The 14,210-nt window shown below is 34.8% G+C and overlaps 3 protein-coding genes across 4 annotated transcripts; 1 reads left to right on the top strand and 2 right to left on the bottom strand.

Annotated features, from left to right (window-relative positions):
* The first annotated feature begins 1,564 nt into the window (after positions 1–1,564).
* Positions 1,565–3,745, top strand: nas-7 (Zinc metalloproteinase nas-7). Its single transcript, NM_063151.4, has 9 exons — positions 1,565–1,736; positions 1,783–1,862; positions 2,111–2,224; positions 2,282–2,361; positions 2,408–2,529; positions 2,581–2,775; positions 3,069–3,181; positions 3,233–3,413; positions 3,456–3,745. The coding sequence occupies exons 1-9, from the start codon at positions 1,583–1,585 to the stop codon at positions 3,563–3,565; spliced, it is 1,149 nt and encodes a 382-aa protein (NP_495552.2). The 5' UTR covers positions 1,565–1,582; the 3' UTR covers positions 3,566–3,745.
* On the bottom strand, positions 3,729–5,278 carry C07D10.1 (F-box domain-containing protein). The gene is made up of 5 exons (NM_063150.6): positions 5,121–5,278; positions 5,004–5,073; positions 4,781–4,957; positions 4,340–4,732; positions 3,729–4,067 (listed from the first exon to the last, which is right to left on the bottom strand). Exons 1-5 carry the CDS (start codon positions 5,258–5,260, stop codon positions 3,864–3,866), a joined length of 984 nt encoding a protein of 327 aa, NP_495551.1. The 5' UTR covers positions 5,261–5,278; the 3' UTR covers positions 3,729–3,863.
* Positions 5,279–6,938: 1,660 nt separating this feature from the next.
* On the bottom strand, positions 6,939–9,335 carry bath-44 (BTB domain-containing protein). Of its 2 annotated transcripts, none has more exons than NM_063149.5 (9): positions 9,256–9,335; positions 9,002–9,080; positions 8,754–8,876; positions 8,589–8,708; positions 8,426–8,538; positions 8,010–8,379; positions 7,817–7,945; positions 7,653–7,767; positions 6,939–7,528 (listed from the first exon to the last, which is right to left on the bottom strand). In NM_063149.5, the coding sequence occupies exons 1-9, from the start codon at positions 9,330–9,332 to the stop codon at positions 7,482–7,484; spliced, it is 1,173 nt and encodes a 390-aa protein (NP_495550.1). In that variant the 5' UTR covers positions 9,333–9,335; the 3' UTR covers positions 6,939–7,481. The 2 variants fall into 2 exon arrangements, with proteins under 2 accessions (NP_495550.1, NP_495549.1); NM_063148.7 differs by having other exon boundaries at positions 6,941–7,528; positions 8,754–8,897.
* Positions 9,336–14,210: the final 4,875 nt, after the last annotated feature.

Here is a 14,210-nt window from a genome sequence, read left to right as displayed (position 1 = left end):
TCAACTGACGATGATGCCCTTCTCTGTCATCAACCCTTTAAAAGACCGGTTGGTAGTTCAAACAAGCTTACTCTCACTTGTGACAGGCATACATCGAGGTGCGCAGACGGCATGGTGCTAAAATCGCGATATTACACAACAGCCATGCCATCGTCTGAGAAAAGGGGGAGGAAGGCGCCACTAATACTACTTCTACTTCTTAAGTCTTCTCATTGCACAGTACCATGATTCTTGCTTCACCTTGAAATTTCAAACGAATTCCGTTTACAGCGCCTATTAAATCCAAAAAACCCTAAATTTCAGTTATCCTTTCTTGCGTGATTCCTTGTCTAGGCATTTCTGATATTATTCTAGATGACGTTTTGATTTGAGCAGTTTTTATTGAAAATTGTTGAAAAAACAGATTTATAATATATATTTTTGATTAACATATATTGTTCCACAATGATAATAACAACTGCCATCTGCTTTCGGATTAGATCTCATAATCAATCTGTTATCTTATCAGTTATTGTTCAGATAAGTTTTCTGGAAATGGTTGTTGATTTATACTTGCAGAACAATTTTTTTCAGTTCCCACGTAAAGTCTTGAACACTCTCAATTTGTTATCCGTTCGCCTTTCTCACTTTGTAACTCACTTATCCAGTTTCTCATTGCCATTTTCAATAATATTTCCTGTACATCAATTTTTTGCAATCCACCATTGTCCTCTCTCGTATATCTTGCGCAATCATTATTCAATTTTTTGTCTCTGCTTCTCTGCGACTCTTGTTTTGTTTTCCGTGAAAAAAATCCACTTCAAAACAAATTATGAAGTTAAACATACTATGAATATTGTAGAGAATAATCGGATGCTGTCAGTCTAAAAATGACTGTAATAATCTTGACTAGTATCCAAAAAGTCAAAAGAGAAACTCTAAGAAAATATTTCTGAAAGCATAAAATTAACGTCTGAAGGAATGACATTGGTCAGATTTAGTCTCTAGAAAAAAAAATCTAGATATGCTCTATATAAAAATGTCTTGAAGAAATAAACTTTTCATTATAGCACAAAACTTGCATTTCGTTGCTCAATTTCGGCAGCTCATTTCTATGTTGTCATGAATTTGGTTTTAAAAATGTTGAGCTGGTAAAGTTAGTATCAATTTTTCCTATAACTTTATTCCATCAATATAATCTAAATTACTCACTTTAAAAGTAAAATTTATCTTCATACATTACGATCGTTAGCTTCAAAAGGACACATTTTTCCAAAAAAATCCTATAGGTCTACAGTGTACTTTGCTATGTTTTATTTTTGCAGCAACAACCGTAAGCCCATCTTTCACCACCCGTTCACAATTTTTTCACAAATTTTGCATTGACCACAATTGCCATTGATACCTGGTGCTCGTCCTTTCCGCGAGCATCAGCGCAAACACAAATAGTTGTTTTTGTTAGGTATCCGGTTGCCTTTCGCCCCCTCTTTGCTTCTTATTCTCACTTCTTCAAAATTTGTTGACATTTCCACTTTGGTCATTCGCACTCGAAACATGCACATTCTCATCCACATTCGCATTCGCATAGTTTCAGTTCTTCTCCATGCTTTTGCCATGGATCATCACTATTGTAACTGTAATACCTGCTACATTAGGTCATAGGAATCGAGTACAAGATGATGAGATGCTTGTTATATCAGATAGCACAGATTCATTAAATTTGGAAGATTTCGAATTTGCTGATAAGTTAACCAGAGGTAATATTTGTAGTTTTAGATGGAATTCAATAATTTGTAATTCCAGAGGAACTGTTTGGAAAACACATTCCGGTGGAAGTGGTAAATGATTTCAAGTCAGATATTCGGTTACCAAGACGGCACAAAGTAAGCTATTTAGCACTATTAAAAACTGAACAAAAAATGTGATTTCTTTCTGAAATTCATCCTAAAAAAAATTTCAGTACATTTTTAAGCATTCTTGTACACCATAGAGATTTAATTGAGATTATCTACACATGTAAAATTATGTGCCACTAGAAATTTCTTTAATACTTGAAAATTTTGAGGTACGCCAACCGCATGGGATGAAAATTATAGGCAAAATTATTAATTTTATTTCTACACCATTTCAGAGAAATGGAGTTTCCCGAGCAGCGAAACTATGGCCGAACGCTAGAATTCCATATGCAATATCTCCACACTATTCTCCTCATGAAAGAGCACTTCTTGCGAAAGCTGTGAAACAGGTTTTTAATTTTATATAATTTCATTGCTGGCAAATGCCTTGTAAACATATATTACAGTACCACGAAAAAACTTGCATCAGATTTGTTCCACGACAGACCGGAGAGCCAGATTATCTTTTTATTGGAAAAGTTGATGGGTATGTACTAAATGTTTTCTATTGCATCAGCGATACAATTTTTCAGATGTTTCTCTGAAGTTGGTAGAACATCGGGAGTTCAGGTGTTATCTCTCGATAATGGATGTATGGAATATGCAACAATTATTCACGAAATGATGCATGTTGTCGGATTTTATCATGAACATGGTAAGTCATATTTAAATTTTAAATCAATATTGCAAGTTAATTTTTTTCTAGAACGATGGGATCGCGACAACTTCATTGATATTATCTGGCAAAATATTGATCGTGGAGCTCTTGATCAATTTGGAAAAGTTGATTTATCGAAGACATCGTATTACGGTCAACCATATGATTATAAATCGATTCTTCATTATGATAGTTTGGCATTCTCAAAAAACGGATTCCCAACAATGTTGCCGAAAGTCAAATGTGAGTTTTTATTATTCGAAAATTTATATAAAACTGTGATTAAATACCGTAAATCCTAGTTTCCGTATTTAGTATCGCACACCGTAACACATTTTTGTTTAAAAAAAACTATTTCTTTGCTGATAATTTGTTGGTAAAATAAAGAATCATCAAGAGTTTTCAAAGTTGGACAATGAGGTGCAAGACTAATATATGCTAATATATAGACTAGATATAGACTAATATAAGACTAGTACGGTTTTATTCAATCAAAGTTTTCTGAATTTAACTTTCAAAAATATGTAAATTTACAGCTGCAACCATCGGAAACGCTCGTGACTTTTCTGATGTGGATATTTCAAAAATCAACCGAATGTACAATTGCCCAGTTGAAAAGAGTGTGACAGCTCCATTTGCACGAGCACGGGTTTGTATTTTTTCAGGAATTTTATTCAGGAACTTCATTTTCATTTTCCAGCACGTTCCAATATATTCACCACAATACCATAAATATGAAGATCGTCCAAAGATTCCACTTCGATCATTTGATATGCAACAAGGTCCAATTAATCCACCAATGGCACAAATACCATCACAAAGTCTTGTTGTTTCAAGTAGCTCAGGACGGGTTAATTATAATAGCAATAAACCATCATCTCGTAAGTTATATGCATTTTATGGGGAAGAAGAATTAATTTTAGAATGCGAGGATCGGATAACTGTATGCTGGTGGACAGCAGATCGTTGTAGGTCTCCTGCAATTTATCAAGTCATGTCTTCATTGTGTCCAAAAACATGCAAATTTTGTTAGCTTTTGTTCCTCATTTTCTCTTCAGTTTGACCCCTTACAGGTGATCTCTTTCTCTTCAAGGTACTCCAGTTTTTCTCTCCCTTTTTCAGTTTTTTCATTGTTTTCCTGAATACTCTTTTTGTTATTTACGGGTTTTTGAATGCTTTCAAGTTCACTTTAAGAATAAATGCCTTCAATTTTTTTATTAATTTCCAGTTGGAATCAACAGTTGTACTTATTTACAGATATGGAAAAAAAGAAAAAAAAACGAATCCTATTAGATTTAAATCAGTTGAGATTCAAAATAAAAGCAGCACAATCAAACAACAAATTTTAATACAAAATTAGTATCAAAAATTGAAAAACGAAAGTCTCCTTTCAAAAAATTATCTTCATGTTGTTGAATTGGAAAACAGAATTGTGAAGCAATTCGAATAATATCAGAAAGTAAGTTGAGCTCTTTTATGGTTTCCCAGATGCAATTTTCAAATAGTAGATGAATAGACTGATTATCTTTGTTTTTCTGAAATCTTATCATTTACTACATGTCAGTATGAATTACGAAGGAACTAAGTGGCTAGGGAATATTGAAAAAAATTTAAATTGATATTGAACGGTAAGTTTCCAAAAATAAAAACTTCAAAGTGTGCTCCTTGCGACTTCGAACTAAAACTTTCCTGTTCTAATTATTTTCCAAAACTATTTCGATTTTTAAGAAAATTTTATAAAAATGTGACTATTCATTGGTTCCAATTTCCAAATTCCTTTCATATAAACTAACAAAAAACCACTCACCTCTGTCAGTATTGGCTTGTTGAATATTTCCGACTGAACCGGAAGACGTGCCAATTTCCGGAGTGATTCAATCATCGTATGCCTTGAAACTGTTACTTTGATATTAAATAACTCAATTTTCTGAATTTTCCTGCTTCCAGTTTGATTTTTCATAAGCTGAATTACAGCATTATCATCGAAAACCAATCCGCTTGATTGTCCACTTTCACTGCTTCCAACAAAATCATAAACTCTTAGGTATTGTAAATGAGAAAGTTTCTTAAATATTTCACCTATTGAAACAAACTCAGTGAAGCAATGAGAAAGTGAAAAACGGATCAAGTTTGGAAATCTTTCAAGAAGTTTCAAAATGCTTGAAATTTTTAAGTTGGGATTATGAGTGACGAATTCGAGCTGGAATTAAAACTTTAAAAATATAAAAATTCGTTCATATTCAAGTACCTCTCTAATCTCACTGCACCATCTTTCAGTGGCTCCTCCCATTACTTCTTCAATAGCACTGGATTCCGAATCACAACTCAAATAGATCATCAATGTCGCAGGCGGTGCCACGTGGCGGAGAGATTTTTGAATTTCATTGAATTTTATAGAATCAATTTCTAGACAATTTCTACTTTTCTGAAAATCAGAATTGGAAATATATTAAAGGAAACTACAATCTTACCAAATTACCAAGGGAAATTTTGAACTTCTTTGCATTAATTTCCATCATTAGAGAGCAAGGAGTGAATTTACTGAAAACTAAATTTTAAAGACCAATTTAAGTAATAATTATCAAAACCTAGTATATTCATTGAGTCTTAATATTTCACTATTCCATTTTGTGCATACTCTTCTACATCTTTGTAACGTAGCAGCGTCCACTGATTTGAAAACTTTCCACAGTGCCACGTCATCTATCCTCCTACAGGAAGAGCTCATTCTGATAGAAAACAGTTTCTGAAATATATAAATGAAGACTGTACAAATTATAAAAGTAGGCACACATTTTTTGGACGAAACGAAAAATAATTAAATTTTATGATTGCAGTTTTAGATTTGTACGTGTTCATTTTGAAAAGAGTACTAGAGAAAGCAGAAGCCTGAGAACAAAAGCGGAGAAAGTACAAACGAAGTGTTGTTCGAAGTGAGATAAGATATGGAAAAGTGAACAGTGTGCGCATGTACATGCCCCCTCCTATTGATAAAATGCAAATTAAGTTTCGATGGGAAAGAATACGAGGTGATAACATTGAGAAATGAACATAGAAACAAACATAATTCGGGGAAGAAGCAATTGATGTGAGAAGTATACCCGGATTCAACGATTTCTACTGTATTATCTCACTTGCTGACAATTATATTTGATAAGTTGGCAAACAGATCGAAGAAAATCAACAAGCGGAATGGAAAGGAGACGGGCGGCTCTCAGTGAGCAAGGTGTTGCTCTGACATCTCTTTTATCTCAGCCCACGCGTATTGTGAAGGGTTTGGAGAAAAATGGTAAACTGTCGGTATTTACAAAATTGCTTTTAAACACCATAATATACAACGTCTGAATACCTTTACTTCAAAATGAGATTCGCCCGTTCAAAAACTATTCGATTAAAAACACTGTTTCAAATAAAAAATTAAGACATGAAATAAATTCCGGGGAAAATGAAAAATGAGGAAACTAGAAGAGAATGTGTCGCTTTTTTATAATTGTGAACAAACAAAAGATTGGGAACCAGAAAAAAAAATATAGAGAAATAGTTATGATTCATTCATTGTGAAGACTTATCGGAATTGTCTTACGAAATTTAATTTAGAATTAGTTAAAAATCTCTTTTCAGTTTATAAATTTTGAAGTTCTTGATTCAAAATTATCAAACTTGAGAGAATAAGAGGGAAGAGCAAAAGATCGAGGAAAGAAATGGAAGAACACAGAATGTTTCTCGCGGCCCACGCTCTCGAAATGTGGCGGATTTCGATCAGCTGTCATGTTCCTCCGTGAGCTCACTCAGTGCACGTTACACAAGTTGGCAGTTAAACGACCAACATGTTGATAAACTGGAAAGTTGGACGCTAAGTTTTATATTTCGAATTCTAGGTACCTAATTGCAAGTTGAACAATTCTCCTGCTCACTTTTACCAGGAAGATTCAGATTTAAAGGGAGAGTAATTTTTAGAAACTGTTGTAAGGTATTCATTATATGTGTATATACGAAACTTTCCAAACATTTATCGAATCAAAGTTATATGGTTCGAAAAATACAAAACTTTGGCCCGTGTGATTATGATTTGAACCTCCGCGCAAACGTTTTCTAGGCCGCGCGGCCGTGTACTCCTCTCGGAAAATTGAATAATCAATATTCTCAAAAAATAGTTTTTTCAGGAGATTATCTTGATTTTTATTGTTTTGAATAACCTGGGTACATGATTTAAATGTAAAAATAAAAAATTTCAATGAAAACTCACGAAATTCTGTGATTTACGGAAGTTTTCCCGAAAAAAGATTTTATCTAGAAACCGATAAAGATCCATGACCCGCAAGCTGTGTCTGAGGTTGAGATTACAGTTTCCTCGTTGTGTGTATTGGAAACTATCATTGATTTTTATCCGAAATTTAAGCCCTTGAAAAAATGACATATTTTATTTCACATTTCATAAAATGAAACTGGAAAGTGTAATAATGTTGAGTGAATGCTGAAGTACCTTAAACCGAACCGAGATTGGGAGAATGATTGCGACAGTTGAAATTAAAATTAAGACACTAGTTTTGTGGTAATTCGAAACGAGATAATGAATAAGTCACAAAAAAGGATGGAGACCTCATCAGTCAATGGGGGCTTTAGAACCGTACGGTTGACAATCTGAATTGAGAAATTGCACGAAACCGTCCTAGCAACAATATGGACGACGTGATAAAAACATTTGACATGAGATGGGCAGAAAATGAAAAAGAGGTCGAAACGTCGTGACTCACAAACTGAGGATGGGGGTTGGGTAGAGGAGAGCCGCTGAGATTCATGATTTCTAAGATGCAAACGGTTATTTAAATATTAAAAAAAAAACACAGAAGCCTAATTATGAATGTAAGTTTGAAAATAAGGAGAGGTTAAAAAACATGACATGGTATTGTACGACATGGTGTCGGCAGCGGAATTGTATACATATCGAGTCACAGATTGGTTTCCGTCATTCGTGCTCGTTTGCTGGCTGGCTCCACTGTAAAAAAAGTTAAATTTATATCTAGAATGTAATACTAATTGTAAGATTTCAGAAAAAAACTTATTTTTGATTTGTTTTTTTTAAGATAATAAATATTAATGGATGCTTTTAAATTACTTACATGTTCCGTCGAGACTGAAGCAAGACGGTGAATTATGTCGCTCATTCACCAAAACAGTCATAATATCCACAATGAGATCAGGATTTTGTCTTGAAAGTCTCAAGAATCCTTCAGACTGAAAAAATAATTTCGATAAAGAATGCTACATAAATAATAAAACTTACATTTATGACAGCATTTGCATTCATACAGATGTACTTGATAGCTTCCTTCTTGAAGTCAACCAAACCATACATTTCAGCAAACGCTAGATTCTTACATACTGTCTCGGTAGCCAGCCCGTTTCTCATTGCCTATAATCTTCAAGATGCTAATAAAAACAATAAAAAACCGGTGCGCACACCATTTCTTACTCACCACTTCAGCAATATTTTTTAGTCCTGGTAAAGCGAAACGTTCAGCTGCAGCCAATATATCTAAAGCATTTCCACCCATATTTGTACAGGTTCCAGTGTAAATGTAATAGAGAATTGCCTGAACAACTTCATAATCAATGTCTCGTAGGATGGCTCTTGAATTCTGTGCTTCTGCTGTATGTGGTTCCATCATTGCAGCGAAAACAGGAGATCGAGCTGCTAGGATTGCTTTGTGAGCTTTTAATTCACGTTCTTCAACGACTAATGTAAAATCTGCATGCTTTCCACTGCGATATAAGTTTTCCAGATCTTTGGTGACATCACTCGGCATTGGTAGTTCTGGGGGAACTGATCGAGTATTTTGAGCTGCTCTGAAAAGTCGAACGGAAAATTCAGCAAACATGAAATTCAACTCACTTAGTAACAGTGTCAAAAGTTATCGTAATAGTCAGACAAAGAATCAAATCATCAGCTGGTTGAACATGACCAACCAGAACTTCTCGTCGAATATATTCAAAATATCCATGAAGCTGAAACGATTCTATTGTAACACAAGTGTTTCATTCAGGAATTAACTTACTTGTTGTGTTCCTGAATAAACAGTTGTTGGAGTTTCTTCAGTTCTTTGATTGAATACTGTGAACTTGAATTTGGCTCGAAACGTCGGTGTAGTTGTAGTAGTCGCCTGATTGGTAAAACACTAAAATTATAAATTTTAATTTAGTTTTTTTTACACTTTGAATACCTGGAAGAACGTGAAATCTTTGTTTGATTCCTTATTGCCTTGTGGATGTAATCGTATTCGGAATGTAATATCCGGAAGTTCGGGAAGGCCTCCAGAGCTCGACGGTTGGTGTGTCAAGGGAACCTGCAACCCACTTTCATCTTTCTGGAAATAAGGAGTTACGTTGTTTTAAAAATAAACATGATTTTTTTTCATTTTTAATGTTTTATTTTTACTGTGTTATTTTTTCAAATAATGTAAATTCTCACAGTAATATCCTTAATCTTGGCGCTCGTCTCCAAATATCTGCATTCTAGTTGAGAGAAGCCACGAATTGTCCACATATGTCTGAATTGAATTGATTTAAAATTTTTAAAAGTTTAAATTGGCTTTTTTGTATGACTATGTGACTGTATGTGTGTGGCATACACGAATAAGCACAAATTTTATTGAAATATGCAAAAATTACATGAAATCGAGTCTCAAGTTATCGATTTTTTACAAACGTTGTTTTTTTACTTACTTGTGTACAAGAGATCTGACTTCTGAAGTGGACCAACTGTCGGCTGCATGTCTCATTTGCATTAATGAATTGTCCATTCTCTGCAACAAATAAATAATTAATGTGAAATAAAAACATAGTTTCATGAAGAAAACAGAAATCCGTTCAGTTAATGATAAGAAAATCGAAAGGCTTTGTTGGAGGAGGTGGTGAGTCAACGAAAAAGGAGGGAGCGTTATAAATAATGAAAAACGAACTCTGGCAACAAAGATCATTGTGAATGATGACTAACCAAGCCGTTTTCTGCTCAATATTGAAAAAAGTTATGCAATCCTACTCGCCGCCACGCATTTTGTCATGAAGATTAAGAAAATTGTGCGCAATAGAGCGCGATTTCGGCTTGAGATTGGAAATTGGGAGTATTTGACACTATGTTGCGCCAGATTGTGAAACTACAACAGAAACTACACTTAAAAAACGAAAAAGCGAGAAAATGAGAAAAATCGATAGAGTAAAACTTCTACAGTAATCTTAAAGGCGCACACACCAAATTTTTAAACCCAATCGTCGCGCGTGTCGAGACCACTCCGCATTAATTAATGCACCTCCCTTTAAAATCGTAAAGGAGGAGTCAGTATTAATTAAGAAGTTAATAATAAAAAATAACTAAAGCTAAACCAAAATTAACCCGAAATGTTTTGTTCGATAATAAATCGATGTACATGTTTTCTGGCACTCGAAAACAGCTTTTAAAAACTGGTGCATAACAAAATAAGAAATTGTTGAACTTTTGGAAGACTTTGTTGAAAATATATTTTTATATTGTCACGAGAAATGAGAAGAAACATGTATTTATGTTTAGGCACGGAGGCGAATAAGAAAAGAGGGGATGTGAGGAGGGGTGCGCGTGACAATTGGAAGAGCGAACAGAAAAGAAATAAATTAGCATGTTGAGTGACAAAATAAATAGTTATGGTATACACAAAAAGAAACTTCATAGTTCAATATTCTCATTTGAAAGTACAACACATTTTTGCAATAGAACAAATCACAATTTTTTCTCGGGAGTGTGCTTGTTGTACAGAAGTGACACAAATATTTATTGTTTATGAAGTTTCGAAATTTGTGTCTAATAGATGTTTCAAAAAGAAAACCCCTGAAAAATGAACTATGTGACATTGACTTATGCACAAAAGCACACGATGGCTCATTCGCAGAAACATCAGGCACCAAGAGAACTGAGTCGCAGACATAACGACGGCGGACGCACAATGCACCTCTCTTTTCTCAACCACAAGGCTCAGGTTCTTTCTGTTTGCGCTCCAATCGAGATACGATATATTGCAAATGTGTAATTGATTGGTTAGAAATGGTGAAAACAGATGAATGAAGATGGGTGACAGGGTCAAAAAGCAACGAAAACAGCTATTTGTGACAACCGGGATTAGGCATCGAGGCAGGCGCGGACGGAAGTTTTGAACGACAACGGGAAGACTGTTGAATTATATGAAAACACGCGATTCCGTCAGCATCAACATTCGCATGACCGTATGTTCGAATGGTAATAAAATTCCAGAGCGAGGCCAATAGTTCATGACCACTTTTCTGATCTTAGAATGAGATCAATCGACAGAAGTTTAAATAGTAGATCAATTTTTGTACAAAACAGATGAAGCTAATATATAAGTTGAGATCAATATATTTTAATCTCAACTTTGGTAAAAATACAGAATGGTTTAATATTATATTAATGAATTTAATTGGAAGACGTATATTTGTAGTTGTGAACGAGATTCGACTGTGTTTTTTGCTTTTCCCTCCTCCTTTCTTCTTCTATTCCATTCGAACAAATATTTTTGTTTTCATTGCCCGACTGCCGTATTTTTCGCTGTTTTTCACCCGACAATGTCGTGTTCCACTGAAAAGCGGACGGTGGCGCACGAGAAGAAACCCAAAAACATTATTTTTGTGGAACAAAGTCATCCGGTATGACGACGTACAAAAAAGTGATGAAAACATCTAACACTAACAAAAATATTCCTTTATTCTAGTTAAAGCCAAGGCAAAACAAAAAAACTAAGACAAGCATGTTAGATTCCAAGAAATTATTTTCTTAAAGGAATGAAGAAGCTGTGAGTAACAAGTTAGATATAAAAAAAAAGATCTTTCAGAAACGGGAGTGTAGTGAGAAAAGTTTAATGATCTCCCTAACTCTTCTGACTTACAAAGTCAGAAAAATCAGAAACGGTTCGGTGTCTAGATAAAACAGAAACGTTAGATTCCAGGAGGTTATTGCTCACATAAAGTGACGTATTATTGCATAATATAACTAAATCGTTTCAAAAAATTTCGAAAAATCTATATCTTCATTGGAAGCAACCAATGAGCAGAAACTAGAAAAGACATCTACACCAGTAGAGCTTAGGCTATAGAATTGAGCTATGGTGCAAGAGAAAAGGGCATGGAAGAGTGAATAGAGAGTCCAGTTGGATCAATCGGAGATATGAATCAAGAGAAATTGATACACCGGATAAAAAGTTGGAAAACGCGTGATTAATTCAAAAAAAGGGTACAAGTTAACTAGCAGCTGGTAGTTATTGAACCCGTTATAGGAATCTTTCGAATTGATAGAATCGACCGCCTAGTGCTCTTCATTTTCCTAGGACAAGAGATCGAAATGTGAACCTAGCGGGCGGTCAGGGTACCCAGTCGGGGGCCCACTTATTGCAAAAGATTGCGAAATGTAATGAAACGCAGACACATTGACGTACTGGGGGCTACGACTGAAGATCGAAATGTACGCAGAGGAGAAGAGGCGGAGGACGATGTGCGAATAAAAAGACATCGGCAAGCACTAGACGTTTTTGATCTTTCGGCTCTGTCCTTCAATGTCTGAGTTTCTTGACCTTTTAGTTCTCTCATCCGTCTCAGTTTCAGCCTTAAATGGACAAACCAAAAATCGATCTCTCGTCCTTCCTCGGTCTTATCATTATTATTTCACTTTTTCAATAAAGAAAACTATCGTGGCAAATAAACTAAATGCATTAGTCCTCTTCCAAATATTTTCTAGATTGAATTTAATGAAACAATTCAAAAATTAGTAAATGCCAGGAATCATAGAAAAATACGAAGGTCGAAATACAGTGCTGGCCAAAAAGATATCCACTTTCTGTTTTTTGATGATTTCGATATTTTTTCCATTGAGCATAACTCCAAAACTAGGAAAGCTATCAAAAAAGTTTCAACTGGTAAAATGTAGCTCGTGATCAGGCCTATGTATTTTTACATGATTAAATTATTCACCCAAAACATGGCAAGTGATAAAGCGGCCGACATCTCGTGAGTCCGCTTTTGATGATGATTACTAAAACGACTGTAACTCGAGAAACATATTTTTAATGGAAGGTTTTTAGAAAGTAACACGATGTTTATATAATTTTTTATTGTTTGAACATACTAACTTCGTCCTGAAACCTCCATTGAAAAAGACAAGAGAGTTTAAAGAAGAGAAGTGTAGAGTAATCTTGAGCTCATGTCTCAAAAATAGTAGATTTTTTTTCTGAATTCTGTTTATTGGTTAATATGTAGTTCAAATATAATAACAACATCAGTTCTTCACAAAAATTGTCGGAAAAAGATTTTCAATCCAAGAAACCTGATTTTTGAACAAAGCCTCTAAACAGTGTCTAATGAGACACTAGTTTCAGCGCATACATTTTTTTAAATGGAGGTTTTAGGACAAAGTTGATATGTTCAAACAATGAAAAATTAAATAAACATTTTGTTACTTTCTCAAACCTTTCATTAAAAATATGTTTCTTGAGTTACAGTCGTTTTAGTAATCATCGTCAAAAACGGACTCACGAGATGCCCGCCGCTTTATTACTTGCCATGTGATGGATGAATAATTGCAACATGTAAAAATACATAGGCCTGATCACGAGCTACATTTTACCAGTTGAAAATTTTTTGGTACCTTTCCTAGTTTTGAAGTTATGCCCATTGGAAAAAATATCGAAATCGTCAAAAAACTGAAAGTGGATATCTTTTTGGCCAGCACTGTAGATATTAGAGAAGCTAAGAAGCAACTATCATATACAAGATTTTTGGTGTCGGAAGTAAAAACCCGGAAGTTCATTTGACTACCTATATAGAAAACAAGGGAAAATCAAAACATTCTAAATAACAGTCACGAGAGAAATCAAAATATTTTGATTTTTCAAAAGGTCAACACATGATGTGCCAGACACAAAATTTGAGTACACTCTTCAGGTAGCTCATGGCCCTTACATTATTATGGGATACAAAATATTTGAGAGAAGAAAATTTTAGATTTCGGCTAACCATGCCCGGCAAAATTTGAGACAAACAAACTGGACGCCGGAATTTAGTGAAAATAGGGGAGAAGGAAGTAAGAGGGTGGGACTCTCTCAGAAAACCTAAGTAAACCAGGCACATCTTATGTTTACACGAAATTGGTTGACTACGGTGATGGTGGAGGACGATAGCAAAACATTTGAGCGCCGCGTGCGATGAACATGAAGAAAAGGAAGACAAGAGGGGGCATGAAGAGAAGAAGACGAAACAAGTTTGTGTTCGATGTCCCGAAAACAGCTTCGTTCCACGACTCGCCACGAATTTATCGTGTCTCTGTGTGGCTGGTAGCCAGCCCAGAGTGGTCAACAAAATGACTGATTTTTGTTTTTGTTAGCGTCGACATCATCAAAACATTATATTTTTTGTGCAGACGCATAGCTCAAACAACGCTTCTTCTTAAAACTTCTGCCTTTTTCGATAGAAACACAACAGTGAGAATGTACAGCTTCACAGATTCTGTTGCGCGTTCAACTTGAAAGAAGAAGTAGAAAATATGATATTGCAATTACAGACAAGTATATCAAATTGGAACGATAGGCAGTTAAAGACAAAAATACTCTTTCCTCTTTCAGTCGATTGACGGTGGTGAAAAATATTTT

This window comes from Caenorhabditis elegans, chromosome II (assembly GCF_000002985.6).
Source record: "Caenorhabditis elegans chromosome II".
In the NCBI taxonomy this organism is placed as follows: Eukaryota; Metazoa; Nematoda; class Chromadorea; order Rhabditida; family Rhabditidae; genus Caenorhabditis; species Caenorhabditis elegans.
The sequence above is the reverse complement of the archived record's forward strand: the minus strand, read 5'-3'. Positions and strand labels throughout refer to the sequence as shown.

Bases quoted from the DNA above. Each gene is read 5' to 3' on its own strand.
- nas-7 (NM_063151.4), top strand. From the start codon at position 1,583: ATGCTTTTGCCATGGATCATCACTATTGTAACTGTAATACCTGCTACA. The intron at 1,737-1,782 runs GTAATATTTGTA...TTGTAATTCCAG, and splicing joins TGCTGATAAGTTAACCAGAG to AGGAACTGTTTGGAAAACAC. The intron at 2,776-3,068 runs GTGAGTTTTTAT...GTAAATTTACAG, and splicing joins AATGTTGCCGAAAGTCAAAT to CTGCAACCATCGGAAACGCT.
- C07D10.1 (NM_063150.6), bottom strand. From the start codon at position 5,260: ATGAGCTCTTCCTGTAGGAGGATAGATGACGTGGCACTGTGGAAAGTT. The intron at 5,074-5,120 runs GTTTTGATAATT...TTTAGTTTTCAG, and splicing joins AGACTCAATGAATATACTAG to TAAATTCACTCCTTGCTCTC. The intron at 4,733-4,780 runs GTACTTGAATAT...TTTTAATTCCAG, and splicing joins GGTGCAGTGAGATTAGAGAG to CTCGAATTCGTCACTCATAA.
- bath-44 (NM_063148.7), bottom strand. From the start codon at position 9,332: ATGGACAATTCATTAATGCAAATGAGACATGCAGCCGACAGTTGGTCC. The intron at 8,539-8,588 runs GTAAGTTAATTC...GAATCGTTTCAG, and splicing joins TTTATTCAGGAACACAACAA to CTTCATGGATATTTTGAATA. The intron at 7,768-7,816 runs GTAAGTTTTATT...TTATTTTTTCAG, and splicing joins ATGCAAATGCTGTCATAAAT to TCTGAAGGATTCTTGAGACT.